Source organism: Xenopus tropicalis, chromosome 5 (assembly GCF_000004195.4).
Source record: "Xenopus tropicalis strain Nigerian chromosome 5, UCB_Xtro_10.0, whole genome shotgun sequence".
Classification (NCBI taxonomy): domain Eukaryota; kingdom Metazoa; phylum Chordata; class Amphibia; order Anura; family Pipidae; genus Xenopus; species Xenopus tropicalis.
The window spans coordinates 95,890,212-95,910,672 of record NC_030681.2 but is presented as its reverse complement, the minus strand read 5'-3'; the positions used below and the strand labels follow the sequence as shown (position 1 = coordinate 95,910,672).

The window sequence follows — 20,461 nt, the reverse complement described above, 5'->3', positions numbered from 1 at the left end:
ACTGTTCTGTACACCCTTGCAAAATGACTCTTGAAACTACAAAGTAATCTATTTTAAACAGACTGAGAGTTTATTTTCCTACAAAATATACTAGAATACTCAGCCAGTAGAGAAAACAACATCACAAATGTAAGTAAACAAAGCCAAGGTTACATGTTACTTTGTCAAAGAGATACTGGTCTTCTAGAAAGAAATAGGCATATTTATCAAAATCTCCAAATACAAAGTGCACCAAAATGTTGCTTAGTATTATGAATGCTATTCTGGGTCCTACATCACTGAAACAAGGCAATGGAGTATAGGCACAGTTCTTTTTTATTGCTTGCTCCCAGCCCATAGTAGTTCACAGTGCGTTTGCTTATAAGCATTGTAAATAGTCAGTCGCTTTGTTTTATAGACCTTTAAAGCATGCATTCCCACAAGTTCTGTTGGCATTAGTGACAATAATGTTATTGAAGCATTGACCAATTCACTAAACAAAATTGCAGAAGGAAGCAATTAAACACAATTAACAAAGGGGTCAGACAGTCATCTGATAAGAGTCGCTTGGAAAGTCAGGGTCACAAAGGTTATAAGAAGCTGGAGACACTGGAGACACAACAAACAATGTACTTCGATGGTAGAAGAGAGTGAAATGTATACATATACATAGTACATATTAATAGTATAAACTAGAAAACCTACACTCAAAGATCCTTATGTGAGCAAAAGCTTTTATCAGGGCGGAACTAAGGGCAGACTTAAGAGGCATAGGCCTAGGAAACACAGTGGGGTGCCTGGGCATGTACCTCTTCTGCCTGTGTTGCTGTTGGATCAGGCCCTCACTGAGTTCGGCACACCAAATCTCCCATTCATCTACGTAACTTCTGCAAACTCATTCGCTGTGCAAGTTGGGGACATGGGGGGGCAAGGGTGCAAGGCAGGCCGAGCTGTTGTTCTGAGCTGTATTAAGCACTGTTTTACAATTTGAACCTACATCAAGGAAATCAACAGAAGCAATAGGGCTCATTTATAAACACAAGCACAAATGGAGACAAAATTCAGACCACAGTAATACTATTCATAGTTACATAGTTAAGCTGGGTAGAAAAAAAGTCCATCAAGTTCAACCCTTCCAAGAGAACTCAGCACACACATAAACCTATACTGACCTATATATACACTCACATACATAAACCATATATACTAACATCAATATTAATTGTAGATTTGGATATTATGTTTGTTCAAAAAATCATCCAGCTCTTAAAGGCATTAACAGAATCTGCCATCACCACTCGGAAGGACATTCCACAACCTCCCTGCCCTCACTGTGAAAAACCACCTACGCTGCTTCAAATGAAAGTTCTGTTCCTTCAATCTAAAGCGGGAAAAAATAACATCCCCTAACTGTCTATAAACCCCTCTAATGTACTTGTACAGAGTAATCATGTCCCCTCGCAAGTGCCTCTTTTCCAGAGAAAACAACCCCAGCCTCAACAGTCTCACCTCATAGTTTAAATCTTCCATCCCCTTTACCAGTTTAGTTGCACGTCTCTGCACTCTCTCCAGCTCATTAATATCCTTCTTAAGGACTGGAGCCCAAAACTGCACTGCATACTCAAGGTGAGGCCTTACCAGGGACCTATAAAGAGGCAAAATTATGTTTTCATCCCTTGAGTCAATGCCCTTTTTTATACAAGACAGCATTTTATTTGCTTTAGTAGCCACAGAATGGCACTGCCTGGAATTAGACAACTTGTTATCTACAAAAATCCCCGTATCTTTCTCAATTAAGGATCCCCCAACACACTACCATTTAGTATATGACTCGTATTTCAATTATTTCTACCAATGTGCATAACTTTGTGCTTTTCAACTGTGAATCTCATTTTCGATTTTGCTGCCCAGTTTTTCAATTTTGTTAAATTGCTCTCCAAAGTGGCAGCATTCTGCCACTTTGCACAATTTAGTATACTATACAGTTCAGAAAAGTATTTTCATTCATACATGCCCCTTTGCAACCCGTGGTGAGAGCCAATGTGTCTCTTCAGCCTGTTCTTAGGTAATGTCCCATTGAGAGTGTAGTCACCCGCGATAGGTCTCTGCTACTGCAGGCTGCTTTTTTTTCCAAAAAAAACCTTTCCAGCAGCAACTGAGGGAATCACTGGTGAAAAGGCCTACACATCATTTTGGTTTTCCGAAGTCATGCAAAGTTCCCTCCTGCAGACAACTTTGTGTGACTTGCATAGGCATTTCCACCCTTCCCTTTGTTGCTGGTGGAAAGGCATTTTGGAAAATAAGTAGGAAATAAGATAGCAGAGATCTATTGTGGGCAATCAAACTTTCCATGGGACATTGCCCTTAGAAATTATGTGCTAGTGCAAGTCAGTCTGGACTTGCCAGTAAGCCCAAGATTCCCTCAGTTGGTTGCATCTGAGGGAATGCAGTTTTTAACCCTAATGCAGTTTTTAACATATTCCAACACAAATTCAGTGAAATGTGCCACAACTTCCATGCAATTTACTATAATGGACACTTATTTTCATATGTAAAAGTTTAACATGTGCAAGTTGTGGCAGATGCAAGTGCAGTGGTATAATTCTACAGGAAGCAGAAGGCGCGCATCACTTCCCTCGTGCCCCTCCAAAGATTTTTTTAACAGGGGGCCTGGCACATTCTCGGTCTCAGCATTTACAATAGAATTCAGAGCAAAATTCTGCATTATAGATTAAAAAACAAGGTGTTCTGTATCTGTAAATTTGAGTGCATCAGCCCTGTTAGTGTAGAAAATGTATGGCTGCATTAATATACAGGTTAAAAACAAACTTCTCTCAAAGGACATATAAACCCTACATTTTCCCTACTGACAATGGAAATATGTGCATGCACGTGGCTGCACACTAATGAAGGGGAGGGTGAAAACATGAGAGACAGGGGCCTAGGGGCATCTGCTAAATAAATATAAGAACTGGAAGGTGTTTGGCAAGCTGAGTTGATAAGAACTGAGCATGCTCAGTTAGCCAAGAGTAAAGTCCATTCTTAATGGAGGAGGCAAAGTGGGTAAGTGGAGGAGAATAAATCCTACATGATTAAGGGGATGCTGCAGTCTTGCTATTAACCTTTGAACAATCTTTAAAGATTTCAAAGAGGCTGTTTGCTGAATACATTTTCCGTGGCGGGGTTTACATGTCCTTTAACATAATAATATAATATAATGTTAATGTATTTGGCTTTCGCCATAGCAAGGACAATAATATCTCCTTATATGGCTACATTTTATAGGGATTTTAAATTTATGTTTTTGAATACACTTAATTATTTTCTCCTACCAGGCCATGTATATTAATTTTCTTTATATTGTATATATTCATTTTTTCAGTTGATTATTTCTGTTAGCGGTAAAGCTGTGTTCTATTAAATTTGAAAAATTACTTTTAGTGCAACTTAGCTTGCCCCTAGTTTTCACGTTCTAACACAAATAAACATCAATTAAGAAGCTAAGCTACTTGGCAGAAAAAATAAATATAATTAAAACTTCACAAAAATGTTGACATCACCACTATGCTCAGGGTATGGAAATCCAAATAACTGTAAATGGCTTAATGGCAAGGAATGAAAGTTTAATGAAGTCTTTAACAAGGTTCTGCAGTAGGGCTACTATGAGCCCCTCTGCCTGTGTAGGGCTAAATCCTTCTCCCTCAAAAGAGAAGGGCAAAGGAGCAAAGAGATGTGATCACATCCAATAACAATTGAAAGGGTATAACACAGGCACAGGGCAATTTATACCAAGTAGGTTGAAAGTTGAGAAGCATGAACAACAGAGACGGGGGAAACTACAAAATAAATGAGATTTAACAAGTAAGCAACAAATCTGTTATTTATTTGATAAGTTGATAATTAAAGCTTTCCATTTTTGTGTTAACATTAATTTATCGTTTATAAAAGGAAGTAATTTGAGTCAATCACTGGACTTCTTGAATATTGTTTTCAATATAACTATATAACTGTAAAGTGCAAGAACACAAAATAATAAATAAGTAGAAAATAAGTAGAAAACTGGTTAACTAATAAAGCACTACCAGTAACTATAATGCACTACCATTGTTTATCTCTGTGAGAAATGTTGCCCGTTAATAAATAACTTGCCATGATTAGTGCAAAGGTATGTAATCTTGTCTTGCTATTTTCAATAAAGACATATTACCAGGTTTGTATAAATGATGAAATATACACAGTTCATTATAGTGGGCTACTGTATATTCACTCCACTTGGGTAGTATGGCAATCTCTTTTTAATCACTACTAACATCTGTTTTTTACTTTAGAATGTATTCATAAAACACTTTGGTTAACACAAAGCTTATCATCTGTGTGCTAGGCCCCAAAGATAGTTACTCAAAACATCTTTGCAGCCATTAAACAAACATTAGCTGTTTATACATGTCAGTAATATACAGCCCACAGGTACAGAAGGCCATTAAAGAGATACTGACACCTGAAATTAAACTTTTTTTAAATATATCATTACACTGTCTTTGCATGAGCTTTAAAATTTTGCCATAAAAGTATTTGCCCGATGCTTGAACATTACCTATCCTGATCCCCATTGTTCTCCATGAGGGGGCTGCCATATTTGTGCAGCAGGAGTCTGTTACCATTAGAAGCTGTAACTGACAGGCTGAGATGGGACAGTCAGGTTGGCAAAACAGTCAGGTTTAGGAACTTCAAGTAACAATTACTTACAAAAGCAGCCCTATCAGTGAAAAAAAGATCAACATGACCTATAGGTAACTTTTTATGTACATTCATATTTTGAAGTAGTTTTTTTGTGTCAGTGTCACTTTAAATCTCAGTAAAGTTAAAACCCCACAAATATATCTTTTGCACCTACACTTGAATCAGCGCTCTTCTGTGTCTGCACTTAAAGACACTACATCAGCCCAGGCACAGGCACATGGAGTGCATTTGAGTAACGAAATGCATACTCATACAGTATGTTTCGGAGCAAAAATCAGCTTTGTGTGTCTGCACCCGGGCTGACACAGTGGTTCCAGGTTGAGACACAAAAGAGTGGCGATTCAAATTTAGGAGCAGATTCTCTGCCTGCATTTATCCACCATGTGTGGCATGTCTATTAGTTTGATGCATAACACTTGCTCTGCATGCCACGTGCCAACCCAAAATTCCAGCTAGACATGATCAAATGTCCCTCAGCACTCTCTGCACACATGTTACTAATATAAATGCCCTAAGGGGGTGTAGGAGTGGATTATTATAGCCATTAGTTTCTCCTCAAATTCTAGTTCTTATATGAATAAAGAATTGATAGTATTAAAGGGTAATATCATACAGCATATTGGTATTATAGAAAAGCTTATAAAAATATAAATTAATTCCAAAAGCATCGTCATCATACCAACATAATCTTGTCCTAGAGTAAGGATACAGCCTCACACAGTAGTATTTGATCAGTCATTTCTTTAAAACAACTCAACCTATTCACCAGCTGTACATATGACTAAGCTAGTTTTAGTTTACCTCAGGACAGAGTCCTCAAGGGACCTGAGATCTTTTTCAGGATGATGGTCCACCTTTTTGGCTTGGTATCTTTGGCAATTTTTTCCTTCTCGATTGACATAAAGCATTAATTCATATTAAAGATCTCTCTGCTGGCTCTTTTATACACTTTTAACAAACTTGGTTGTGATGATAGAAATGTGAAACTGTTGAAAAGCTGTTTGTTGTCTTCCATAAGGGACAGGCAATTAGAAAGAACAGAAAAAAAGTCTGCCTTGATGAAATCGTTATATATACAGTCATATGTAGAACATCTGTATATGCAGATTTATTTGAAAGCCGACCATGCACAGTTCATGGGGCTTAAAACTAAAGACGCTGAACTGCTTTTTATTCCCAAAACCCAAATTGCAATATAATATTACAAAGGAGAGAGGGAACTCACTCAAAGTTCTTCTGTAGTTATTAGAGCATCCAAAAATGGCAGCTGAGATCTTTGTTGATCAAGCTGCACTACTAGTCTCTTTAATTGCATTTCTGGGCCTACTTTATGCCATGCAAGAAAACTAATAGGCTGTGCCCATTTGCAGTACAGGCATAGGATCCATTATCTGGAAACCCATTATCCAGAAAGCTCCGGATTACAGGAAGACCATCTCCCATGAACTCCGTTTTAATTAAATAATTTAAATGTTGAAAACTTATTTCCTTTTTTTCTGTAATAATAAAACAGTACCAAATAACTTAAAATAAATCCTTACTGGAGAAAAACAATCCTATTGGGTTTATTTAATGTTTAAATTATATTTTGTAGACAAAGTATGGAGACCTAAATTACAGAAAGATCCCTTATCCAGAACACCCCAGGTCCCAAAGCATTCTGGATAACAGGTCCCATACCCTTATTTACAAGGGTTTCAAATCAATTTAGATTTATTTATATATTACAACATCAAGGGTCCCCCCTCTTCACACACACCACATAGTGTACCTCTTACTTTCTTGTTCCTTCTTAACTTGCTGCTGTTGTGGGTTTTACTTCTTGTTTGTCAGCAACAAAAATAATGTGTGCAAACTTGCTCCACTGACTGCCACTAGTGATGTTACTGACAAACAGAAAAAAAACGCCTGAGTGATTTATTACATAGACTACACAGCACTGATATGACTTAAGTAATATTTTAAAGGAGCATCCGTCAAGCATTTTATTACAGAAACCATTAACTTAAAATTTTGTTTTTTACTTTATGGGGAAGTAGAGGATGAAGTAAACAAAAAATAAGAGTAGTATTAAAATGATCCCTGTGAGAGAGATGCTAAAAATGTGGAGAGGAGTAACACTAGTCTTATAAACACACAAGCGAGTGTTGCCTAAAATGAAAACTGCGAGGGTCTTGCTGAGTTGCAAACCTGCACTGTTGACTGTAATGCAGAGCTGCAGACTGGGCATTATGTAACATACTGAGCCCTTGTGTATATGATCTGGTAAAGTGTTTTAAAAACAATTTTATTTAAATTCAAAGACGTCTAAAGGTTTTCACTTGCCCCTTTACCCATTATCCACTTCATTGGAAATGACCTTAGAGGATAAATGCTTTCCAGAGAAGTTACCAATAGTCAAGTACAAAGAAAGTATTGAATTAGGTGACTTTGAAATTGAACAATAACTCATGAGACATTTTGATTGGTTGTGATTACCACAGTCAAAATTGGATATAGGGCAACTAATCACTTTTTGTGGTCTGGAGTAGTTTTGGGAGCCATATAAACCTTTTAATCAAGATGATTCAAAATGATTAAGGGGATTGTTAAACAAAAGCAAAATTATAAACATAGGGGCTCATTTATCAATACTGGGCAAATTTGCCCATGGGTAGTAAACCATAGCAACCAATCAGTGATTGGCTTTTTTCAACCAGATGCTGGTGGAATAATGAATTCAAAAACTTGATTGGTTATTGCTTTTGGACAAAAATGCTCAGTGTTGATAAATGACCCCCAGCGACTGTGAATTTTACTTTAATTCTAGTTTTATGCTGCTAAACTGAATTTGAGTGTCCATTTAAGCCCACTTTTCTTTGCAATTGGATCCTGTCAGCATACTGTAGGACCTAAAGCTCAGAAAAGACTGTGTGCAAATTTACTTTAATCTTATTTTGGGTTAAAAAAAAAGGGGTTCAGAGTTAGAGCATACTGCAATTTTCACCTACATTATCTTATATTAGGTGTGAATTTCTGCATATCCACATAAAAATATCAGGACTGCAATGGGAAAACTCTCCCCTTCTTCTCCTGTTCATAAACTGTGAACATGTTCCCAGATTGAGCAGGAAGTTGCCTATTTCCTTTTAGATTAAGTAAACTACACATCATAGTATATTTATTGTGTACAGTACGTAACCTGACCTCTTTTTCTGGTAATTCAGAAACCAAAGAAACCTTCTGAATAAAATAATATTACCAACTAAAAGGCAGTTACTTAATGGATGTAAATTGCTGTCTAAAGTTTATGTTTTAAGAGGGAACTGCATAAAAGTTTGTCATCCATTCAAAAGAGGAAATTTACAATAAAACATACATAATGGCAAATGAACTGTCCAAGCAACACATTTCATTTGGTACTGAGATATTCTAGAATAGTTTTCATGAATTCACAGCTTTCATTTGCTAAGCTGTATTTGACATCTTTTGAAGAGAAGTGAAATGGTGATTTTGTTTTTTTTGTTATTTTGATGTAAGATCCCAGTTTATTATAATATTATTGTAAAGCACTGTATAACTTTCTGCTATTATATAATTAAATATTAATGATCATGGTTATGATGATACAGGTATGGGATTCATTATCCAGAAACCCATTATCCAGGAAGCTCAGAATTATGGGAAGGTCATCTCCCATAGACTCTATTTTAAACAAATAATTCTAATTACTCTAAAGTGATTGACTTTTCTCTGTAATAATAAAACAGTACCCTGTACTTGATGGTAATTAAACTGCATGAAACCATATTGGTGACAAAAAAATCTTATTGGAATCTTTTGCATATTTAAGGTAAAGTGATCCAAATAACGGAAAGATCTCTTATCCAGAAACCCCCAGGTATCTGGCATTCTGTAAAGTAGATCCTATACCTGTAATAACAGTGGTTCACTACCACAAAAACAATTAGTGTTTGCATTTATTGCGAGTTTCCGTGAAAAGTGTTAGGAACCTGGAATGGATGAATTGATTACATGAAGGGCTCAGTGTGCAAGTGCAGTTTTTGACACAAATCTAATTTTGGACACTCAGAATGCAGCATGTTTTCAAATTAATTAATTTTGGTGTACTATATAATCATGGTGCAGTGAGATATATTGCCTGAGGCATAATATATATATATAACATACATATAACATACATATTGTGTTTCATGTTTAATTAGCAAAGGACTTTTTTCTACAGCTTTTTATTTGTGGGTTTCTGGTTTATCAGAGCATATGAAAAACTAGAGAAAATTCAGAAGGAAGTGTTGAATTCAGTCACTTGAAACCAGTACAGCACAGTAACTTTCACTTATTGGACGTGAACCTTATATTAAATAGCATGACACGGGTTTTAAGACCAATAAGACCACAATATTTTGGGCTAATAGCACTATTTATAAACCAGTTCAATAGCATTTGCAATTCTCCATGGGCCAACATGGCTATTTAGTGTTTGCTGATATAGTAAACTGGGCTATTAATGTACTCAGATTCTAAATGAGCAGAGGATTATACTGTAAATGTGTGGTTCTGTTCCTGAACTTGCTTACTCAACACAAGCATACAGTGGAGTTTGGTTAAATAACTTCCAAAGCCATACAATTTATCCACAGAATAACAAATTAACAAAGTCCCACCCAGTGCATCAGGAAAAAAGTTGCCCTGGGGTGGGATTCCCCACATTATTTTTAATTCTAATTTATGGACCTGTCCAAGTCACAGCTATCTTACCTTGTGTGCTTCCAATGACTTATTCTTGTAGTACTCCTGGTCATTAAAAGGTGACTGATGGTACCCCCTTTTATATGCTGTCTCTGTACTTGATGTCTCTGTGTTGTTTAGAATCATTGCTACCTTGTATAAAGTTCCCCTTGGAAAACTTGTTAATCTCAAAGTGCTTTTGCAAATGTAGAGAGGAAACAGATCTTGACTGATGGCCAGGTCTCCTCTCTACTTTCTGATTTATCCTATGTCTTCCAGGCCTTGCCCATTGTCAGCAGGTCTCCACTAGCCTCTCTGTGGGGACCTAGTGTGGGGGCATTTTGACAAAAATTGTGGTCAATGTAGGCTGATGATCATTGATGGCATTGGGGGCTGATACATATTGCAGGTAATGGACCTTGCAAGCATACTTGTTTCCTTCTGCCTAATTTGTATTTACAATAAAGTTTATTTTTCTTATACCACACTTAATTTGGGTTCTGTAAGTGCCTGCTGGATCTTATGGTATGGATTACCTCCTCAAACTGAAGGTCTGGGGTATGACCCAATAGCCTGTGTTTTAACTGGAGATCCTCTAACTGTGAGGTCCTCTTACTATTATTTTGATTGCCCTCTGAGGAGGTAGTTGCCAATGTATTTGGACAGAATATCTATTCTTTGGTTGGGATCAGCATAAGCAGGCTATAAGCTAAATAAGTGAATGTTCTTTTTTCAGTGTAAACAGTCAGACTGGTCCTAAACATTAGCATCTGGGCAGCTAGGTCAGAAAACACTGGCCTGTATGTGTTCCACTTAAATAATTCTGCCAACAACAGCATTGTTATTCTGCACTGTCAGCCCTTTTGATTAAGTAATGTACCCCCATACAGTCCACATTTCATTCTGGCAATGTTGCACTTCCCCACATTCAGGCCAATGGCACAATAGGTTGTTACTTCATCAGTGTGCATCGGTTCATGTGCACACATAGAGTGATAACACCAGACCAACAGATCGCCAAACAAGCTGATCTTTCCCTGATATGTCCACTTTGAGGTGGGCAATATTGGGCTGGTCGGTGGCATCGCTTCATGTGTCCAAAGGCCAAATGATTGGATCACAGTAATGGTATGCATATGGGAGAGGACCACATCACCATCACAGACACATAAACTGCTGACTTGGTTTGAATGAGCTGAATCAGCAGGTTAAATTTTCCAGTGTATGGCCACTTGTAACTGAATTGCTAGCCAACACAGTGAATGCTGTGGACTGAATAATCACACTACTATACTAGAAATAACTAATACTATAAACTTCAGGCGACTTAGCGATGCATATACCCTCCCACCATTGATTCACATTATTGCCTGTGGGAAGGCTTTTTGGGGAGATTAGTCCCTTGCAGTAGGAGAGATTTATCACAGACCACTAATATCCTAATCAACTCAAGACTAATCTCCGCATCAGACATAAGAAGTATTATGTTAAGGGTTCATTTTGCTAAATTGCTTATTTTGGCACAGCATAGGGGAAACTTTTGAAAATTATAGCGCCCATTTAAGACCAAAAACTTCAGCAAATAGGAAGTCATTATCACAGAGATACATACTGAAAATTTGAAGTGGTAATTGCTATTGAATCTGGGTGTATAGGTAAGCGAGTCTGTTCTCCACTGGAAGTGTCATCTGGCTGTATATGCCATAACAATCTGTTCATCAAAAAACTCCTTTACCCCATCCCCACAAATACATACATTATGGTTCCTTTATTTCCTAAGAATATTTCTCTGTTCATTCCTCCACAAAAACATGCAGATAAAATGATCAGGTATAGAAAAGTCACCAGTTTTATCTTTGGAATAAATTACTGGGGAAAATATGCCAGCTCTAGGCTTTATAGACTTACAGTGAATTATTGGTAAACACATTTCATCGAGTATTTTAACATGTGAATTCATTTAATAACTAAAAATGCAGGAATGCATTGGTTATTGAGAAAGCTACTGATACTGGTTAGGTGTCCAGTGACCAATTTCAACCCTGTTGCATTATCCTATGAAGCACTGACACTTTTTTATGATATTAAAAGTGTCATGATGTTGTATACATGATATTAAAAGCATTAGCTTATAAGTAGAAAGAGGCAAAGGGTATGTCTGAAGCTGAAGGATGCACAGTTTAACAAACTGCTTCTAGCCAACATGGCCCCCCTGCAGTTAAAAGGAAGATGTAAACTGTGGCCCCCTCCAGCTCCAGCCATTCATTGCCTTTCATGGGAATAAGAACTCGGCTCCAGTTGGAATAACTCATAAATCTTCTGAAGAGATAATCTTGTTAAATAAGGTTGGTTCTTTCATTCCCAGCACGGTGTAGGTGCATTTCCCCCCCTGCCAGACCGGTGTTTCATTTTATTAGATGAGCAAATGGGGAAACCCTACGCCATAGCCAATAAAATATAATGTATGAGTGCAGCGTGAGTCATTCATAAATACAGAGAGAACAATGGCGCCTCTTGTTCATTTCAGGCCTCTCCTCATGGGCGATCCCGGCACCCACGCTGCCACTTCCACTAACAGCAACAAGAGCTTTCCCACGGCTCAGCCAGTGTTATTGAATGGGGATTAAGGGATGGAAGGGAACTAAGGGGAAATATGCCAGGCTTCTACGGGACAAGGAGGGCATTTGTGCTGCGCCAGTGAGGCGCTGATACAGACCAGGCCGCAAATAGTGACACAATAAACTCCTTGAAATGTTACCTGTAGTGTAATATTAACGTTTGACCAAAAGAGAGTAATTATTATTATTGTGTTTATATTTTTACAGAGGGCTTATGGAAAACCTAAAAACCAGGTGCAACTGGAACTATAGATGATATTATGTTCGGTATTTCCTATAGTACTGGTGCCGACCGGGCACTGACACTAGGGAAGGCAGGCTTCTAGTGGTTGCATTGGGAAAGCTTATTCACCTGAATGGGCCAGCTCTGCTCGCTTGCCTCTGGACATATCATATGGACGAGCAATAAAAGGCATCTGACTTTATAAGTAGAGAACAAAGGGATTTATAAAAGAAGGCAGGGGTGTGGGAAAACATTCCAAATGGCAGTGTCCCAAGACAAGCAAACCCAGGGGAGCCTTACTGCCACTTCATAAACTGCTCATTTTCTCCTGCTTGGGGCTTAATCTAAACCTTGATGGATAAATTCCAAGCGGAACCGATTGATTTAGAGTGTGAGTCCCCCCAAGGGGTTGCTGGGAGGAATGTGCTCGGGTGAGTGACCTCTCTGCACCCTGTGTAGCTCCCGGACTGGGCGGCGGCTCCACCACATCACAATGAGAAAGTCGGATCCTTCCTTCTGTCCCTCTTTGTAGCTTGGGGATCATCTTGTTTTTCAGCTGGGAAACCTGCTAGTAACGTGTTTCAATTAAAGGCAAGAATGTGATGGGAGGAATCAAGTCAGATCTGTGCTTGTCGCAGGAGTTTTTGATCTCTACTGCAATCCCTCGAACCCTTTCCTTACGGGCGAGAAGTCATTTCTCTGCTTCACACCTTCTCTCCGTAGCCAATCATTACCTGAAAGGCGTTTCACCCATCACCTTCTAACTTTTATCTTGGCTCACCTAGTAATTATTGGTAACTTATCCTATCATTACACCTGGAGATGCGGTCAATCTGCGGCCCTGCAGTCTGTTACTAAACTGCAACTCCCATCACTCCTTGCCATCTATTTAGAAAAAAAGCCATTAGGGGGATTTAATTGGGAACATCAGCGAGGTATTTTATATCTGTCGCAGGGCGTATTTACATTAAGGCATTGTAATTTCGACAGTCACACTAAGTCAATAGATCAAAACTATTCTGCCACATTTATTTATTTATTTATATTCCGATTCAGCCAAACCGTCATGCCTTTTTTATATTGATCATTCCTAGTGATCATTTTTTATGTCTATACTGTACAAAGGGACGGTGACTATTAAGTGACTGTCCTGGGTATCAAAAAATGTTCTGGGGTCTTCAAAAGGTTGTTTTTCCTTTCCGTTCTGGATGCAGAAGGATCCTCTGCAGAGAAACAAGGTCTATAAAAATGCTTTAAGGTCTAAGAAATAAGGTCTATAAAAAATTTTAACGCAATTTACCAAATCAATGGAAAAGATATCAGAAGAGACTCACTCCCAATGTGCCAAAACAGTTGCTTTTCTACCTGTCTTTCCCCTACCTGCATTTTTCTTGCTTCTTCCAATAACAATAACCGCTTCCTAATTTCACCTTAGAAATCGAAAATAAAATAATTTTAGTTATTAGCAGTGATACTATGCTCTATTATACGCCAGCACATAGATGATTTATAGATGACAGGCAGACAGATAGGTGGACCGCCCACTTTATTAGGTAGCAGAAAATGTATTTTCTAAAAATGCATTTGTGCCTCATATATGTAAACAAAGTTAATTTATATTGTATCATTTAAATAAATACCACTTGTGTTTGTCAGACATGTAGGAATGCCACACTAACATCAGAGTACTAATGTATCATGTTGGAATATCACACTAACATCAGAGTACTAATGTATCATGTAGGAATATCACACTAACATCAGAGTACTAATGTATCATGTTGGAATATCACACTAACACCAGAGTACTAATGTATCATGTTGGAATATCACACTAATATCCCAGTACTAATGTATCATGTTGGAATATCACGCTAACATCCCAGTACTAATGTATCATGTAGGAATATCACACTAACATCAGAGTACTAATGTATCATGTAGGAATATCACACTAACATCAGAGTACTAATGTATCATGTAGGAATATCACACTAACATCAGAGTACTAATGTATCATGTAGGAATATCACACTAACATCAGAGTACTAATGTATCATGTTAGAATATCACACTTATATCCCAGTATTAATGTATTATGTTGGAATATCACACTAATATCCCAGTATTAATGTATCATGTAGGAATATCACACTTATATCCCAGTATTAATGTATCATGTTGGAATATCACACTAATATCCCAGTACTAATGTATCATGTAGGAATATCACACTGATATCAGCGTACTAATGTATCATGCTGGAATATCAAACTTATATCCCAGTACTAAAGTATCATGTAGGAATATCACACTAATTTCCCAGTACTAATGTATCATGTAGGAATATCACACTTATATCCCAGTATTAATGTATCATGTAGGAATATCACACTTATATCCCAGTATTAATGTATCATGTTGGAATATCAAACTAATATCCCAGTACTAATGTATCATGTAGGAATATCACACTAATTTCCCAGTACTAATGTATCATGTAGGAATATCACACTTATATCCCAGTATTAATGTATCATGTAGGAATATCACACTTATATCCCAGTATTAATGTATCATGTTGGAATATTACACTAATATCCCAGTACTAATGTATCATGTAGGAATATCACACATATCCCAGTATTAATGTATCATGTAGGAATATCACACATATCCCAGTATTAATGTATCATGTAGGAATATCACACTAATTTCCCAGTACTAATGTATCATGTAGGAATATCACACTCATTTCCCAGTACTAATGTATCATGTAGGAATATCACACTAATTTCCCAGTACTAATGTATCATGTAGGAATATCACACTCATTTCCCAGTACTAATGTATCATGTTGGAATATCACACTTATATCCCAGTATTAATGTATCATGTAGGAATATCACACTTATATCCCAGTATTAATGTATCATGTAGGAATATCACACATATCCCAGTATTAATGTATCATGTAGGAATATCACACTCATTTCCCAGTACTAATGTATCATGTAGGAATATCACACATATCCCAGTATTAATGTATCATGTAGGAATATCACACTCATTTCCCAGTATTAATGTATCATGTTGGAATATCAAACTAATATCCCAGTACTAATGTATCATGTAGGAATATCACACTAATTTCCCAGTACTAATGTATCATGTAGGAATATCACACTTATATCCCAGTATTAATGTATCATGTAGGAATATCACACTTATATCCCAGTATTAATGTATCATGTTGGAATATTACACTAATATCCCAGTACTAATGTATCATGTAGGAATATCACACATATCCCAGTATTAATGTATCATGTAGGAATATCACACTAATTTCCCAGTACTAATGTATCATGTAGGAATATCACACTCATTTCCCAGTACTAATGTATCATGTTGGAATATCACACTTATATCCCAGTATTAATGTATCATGTAGGAATATCACACTTATATCCCAGTATTAATGTAGGAATATTACACTAACATCAAAGTACTAATGTATCATGCAGGAATATGATATTAATATTAGAGATACTAATTCACCATGTAGAAATATGACACTGTTACTGGGGTACCACAGCATCAAGTTTGAACATTACACTAACTTTATAGTACTGGTGTCTATGCCGGTTTTTAATTCAATAAGTTGTCATGCGGCGCTGAGCAATCATATTTTTATTTAAGATTGGTATTTCACTGTTTCATGTAGATGAATGCCCCCGCTTGTTGCTGCCTTCCTTTTATTTCAAACTCAAAGTGTCACTTAATGGGCTTTTTTTTAAAGGTGAGAAGTTCAGCGCTGATTTTGACTGAGGGGGTCTATGAAGAAATCGGAATACAACTGCACCTTTTGTTCTCAATATCTGGTTCTGTTTAACGTTCGAGGAATCTGTGTTGTCTTATGTCATAATATTATTAGCAGAGAATTGCGCTCTGGAGGCCAGTGCCCGCTCTAATCCTGCCCGGTGCCCTGTGGCAACTAATCATTTCCTTCCTTGCTTTCACCAAGCACAGACCCAGGAGCTGCCATTTACAACAACTTGGATGTATTCCCCATGGACAGTAGAATCAGCACTGGCTGCAGTTCCTGCTCTCTATACAATGCGTTTCTATCCAAAAAGCCTTAAAAGCGAAATGTTATATCAGCATGAAACAGTTTTATACATCTGCACTGCGCAACATCTCAGTACATTAATGTGTGCGTTTTATTTATTTTTTCCTCAGTAATTTTAAATACTGTTGTGTGTAATTGGGCTATATATGATCACATATTATTATTTAGTATTTTAGCACATATAAATACGTTTTTATTCTGTTCGTAAACTCTTTATTTATCCTTTAAAAGGCAGGTGTAGATCCCCATTATTTTAATATACACCGTTAGTAATACTGTGCTATTAAGTATAAATTACATCAACACAGTTAGGCTGCAAATGTTTTGCATGTTTTCAACATTAATTAAATGAATTCCCTTAATTAGATTTTCGGTACAGTACTGCCTATTATAGTGTCTCTGTGTAAACAATAATGACTATGATGATGATGATGATGATGAAAATGGTAATTATGATTGTTGTTATTATTATTACTACTTCATATTTTCGTACTACACTTTAAGGCAGATATATCAGACGAGTATTATGATTATGTGAATATAAACTGACAGGGATGTATAAGTGTCTCTTAACAAAGTGGTAAGTGTTTCAGTTTGGATTCCGTGAAACGTGCCTCGTCCTCAGTTGGTAAGAACCCCAGGCTGTACTGCATGGTTTGTGCCTACATGATCCCTCTACTGATGTGTATAGGAGGTCATAGGGTTTGCACTAATTCCCTGATGTCATTCGTACTTTACGATATTTATAGTTATAGGCAATTGAGGAAAATATTATGGACAAAAAGCAAATTGTTGAATCATTATAATCCTTCACATTGTAACATTTACTGAGTAAAACAATTGTTCTTTTATGAAATGTAGATCAAACAAGTAAAACCATGAGGGTAAATAATGTCAGCAGCCTAAAGCGCCTGTACTGTACCTAAACACTAAATACTGTAACCAAGTACTGTACCATGGAACACATGTGCCGAAGGCTCCAATCTAAAGGAAAGCAAAGGGCTCTGATCAGTACAATATGTGACCTGTCAGATGCTGTTTCAGTCTGATGTAGGAACTTTGCAGTTTGAGTCGATTTAAGAAATTGGATTTCTGGTGATTTGGCAAGATAATATAGTTAATCTGTCAGTCCTTAAATGAGCGCCCCGCACAGCTATTAACTAAAGCAGTCAGATAATATCTCACAAATACATATGGAGCAGTCAAGTGCTGAAAGAAGTTGCACAATGATATCTTGGGCAAAAATACATTCTTTGGCATTGATACTATATTGCACTGAAACATACAATGTGACTGATTGTTATGACAGGAAGAACTAGCTCCCAAAGATAACATAATTGCAGTATCAAGATACTATCACTCCATAGATATTACATGTTCTACATAAACATAAACATGGCTCAGATAGACACACAGGGGACTGTATATGGACTAATGGAAAAGAAGACAATTAAATCGTGTAACTCTTGTAGTAAGTATAACATTTAAAATGACTTCTGAACCCAAAAAACTGTATTTTTCGCATAATGAAAGAAAATATAACTCTCATCTAACTCTGTGTTAATTAAACATTTCTGGTCATGACTTTTGAAATCATGTATTTGAAGCCAGTTCTCCTCCGGGTCTGATAATCAGCTGCCTTCTGCTGCATAGTTTCAGGAGTCAAAAGCAGTCGTGCAGAGAATATAAATATCAGACAGATAGTGGTTTAATCGCAAATACATTTGCAAAAACTTTTAAACCATTGGACATGTTTCATTTGTATTGAAGTTTCATTGTACAATAGTAAAACTTTTGGCTGGGTGGCACCTTTAAAGGGCATTACAGACAATTAGAATTTTTTCCTGCCTCTGTCTAACAAGCCCCCTATAACTTATAGCTTTCACATCTTCGGTACTGCAAGTGAATATAAGAACAAACCACACAAGGGCATTTTTACAAGATGCTGAAATACCAGCAATGCTCACACCTACCTAGGTTGACGAAGCTCATGACCATATCTGCATCGTTGAGGAAGTTGGAATCCTGCAGGCTGGCTAAAGGTGGGCGCTGGGTGGTAAGTGGAGCGTTCCGGTAAGCCTGGGCTTTTCGCGAGTAGCCGTTGGCAACGACAGGGTAACCCTTTCTCAGACCCCTACTCTCTAACATTGCCCCACTTAGTGTGTACCCCAACATGCTGTGGTCATCTTCCTTAGCCATAGCGTTGTACAAGTCCAGCATGAAAAGTGGGGCAGAAGAGGCCTGTTTCCCGGGGGAGAATGGTCTGGGTCTGTGGGGTAAACCCAAAATAGACAGGATTTCCCTTTGAATCTCCTTTCTTTCATGATTCCGGAGTCTTCTGTAGATGAAGCTGGAGTGGACATGGTTTCCAGGCAAAGCGCGCACAACATGGCAACTGCAGAACAGCACCACCAGCACCCTAAGGAGATAGGTGTCCACAATCATTTTCTCAAGGGATAGGAGTCCTTGGCAGCTTCCCTTTCAGTTATCCAACCCAGTAAAGTCCTCACCTTAAGGTCAACAATGCAAGCCAATCTATCTTAGGTCAATGCCAATCCCGACTGGGACATGTTCAAGAATCTCTTCTAGAGGTCCCAATAGCTGTTCTGGTGCAATCTAAATACCATATGAGAAGTCTCCTTCAGGCAAATGTCCATGATTCAGTCATTCCCATCTCCCGGGCACCCCCTGTAGTGAAAGCTCAGAGTTACTACATTGCATCAAGTTCTCTGCCCAAGCTCACTTTGTACTGAAACCCTAAGCCACTCGCACATTAAACCTTGCTATTTGCACTCAGCAAACGCCCTGACAACGTTAGCACTTGCTCCTCTTGCCAATGGACATCCCGTTCTTACAGATGAATTACTTTGCAAAATGGATATAAGTGCATTAAACGCCTTGCGGTGTCCCTCTCCTATTTGCACTTACATAGAGCGCAGTCACAGACACAGAGCAAACTGCCAGGGAGATCTGAAGGCGAATGTAGTGGAATGGAAGCAGGACCCTGCTGGGAAACAAGAGGCTTCTCATTGTAATCTGAAACTGAAGAGGAAAAGCACGCTTAACCCCTTTTCCTCTGCTTGCAAGCTGCTCTTCTATACAGAGTACTTGCCATTTACAGCATAGGTAAAGCTAAAGTCTGCCTCTTCAGCTTCTGTAGCACTACAGCTCCCAGCATCCCATTAGAGATGCTTCGGGTTAAATTTTGCAGAAGGTGAAGAAGGTTGGTTCTCTGGGTAACATGTAGACTTAAGTGTATATATATGTATATATATATATAACACATTTAGATCTCCTTTTATACAAGTGTGGCACGCCCTTCGCGTAATTACGCACGGAGGAAGTAAAATTACTGTATTTAGTTTAAGTATCAAATTCAGTTTTCACTTTCCAGCAATTGTTGTGTCATTTCTATTGCACAGATGCAAAAAAGGCATTACAATACTTTTTTACCTTTGGTAGCTTCCCGTTAATATTTATAGTACCGCATGACATGATTTTACCCCCGTTCCACAAAGAACAGCGTTAGGATGAAAGTGTCCGCATAGTGCAGCTTCATGCGACTGTAGCTGCCGCAGCCTTGCTCAGGTGTTCTCCTTTGGGGAATCGCTTTGGCTAAATTCAGATCACAGGTGACTCCAGTACTCGTGTAATGTAATCTGGAGTCAGGCCTTTGCTTTTCATTCTTTTCTCAAAGGGAATCGCAATTTTTTTTTTACTTGATGCCAATAATTTTATCAGCATGATACATAATATCGTAATCTTTTGTTTATTCTGGGGGGATCTCATTCTTTTAGTTAAGTATCGTAGCACTTTGAGGCCGATTCTGTGTACATTGCAACATTTTGTTTTTTTTCCACGCACCTACATGACAGAGTTTCAGTGCTGCCAAAGAAGTTTTATAACATGTTATGCATCATTTGGAATAGAACAGCATTTCCATCCCAGTATTTAGCACCTTGAGCCAAGACCATATGTTATGTCATGCTTTATTCATCACTTATCTGCAACGTGTAAAGTTTACCAGAAAGATTTACAATA

At 37.7% G+C, this 20,461-nt stretch overlaps 1 protein-coding gene across 1 annotated transcript in view; it reads right to left on the bottom strand.

The window, feature by feature from the left end:
* Nucleotides 1–19,555, bottom strand: part of bmp5 (bone morphogenetic protein 5) — a 71,121-nt gene extending 51,566 nt beyond the window's left edge. The window contains exons 1-2 of the mRNA XM_004914496.4: nt 19,349–19,555; nt 18,394–19,108 (exon numbers count right to left, since the gene is read on the bottom strand). Coding sequence (XP_004914553.1) covers nt 18,394–18,865 — 472 coding nt within the window. The 5' untranslated portion in view covers nt 18,866–19,108; nt 19,349–19,555. The remainder of the gene's footprint in view (nt 1–18,393; nt 19,109–19,348) is intronic.
* Nucleotides 19,556–20,461: the final 906 nt, after the last annotated feature.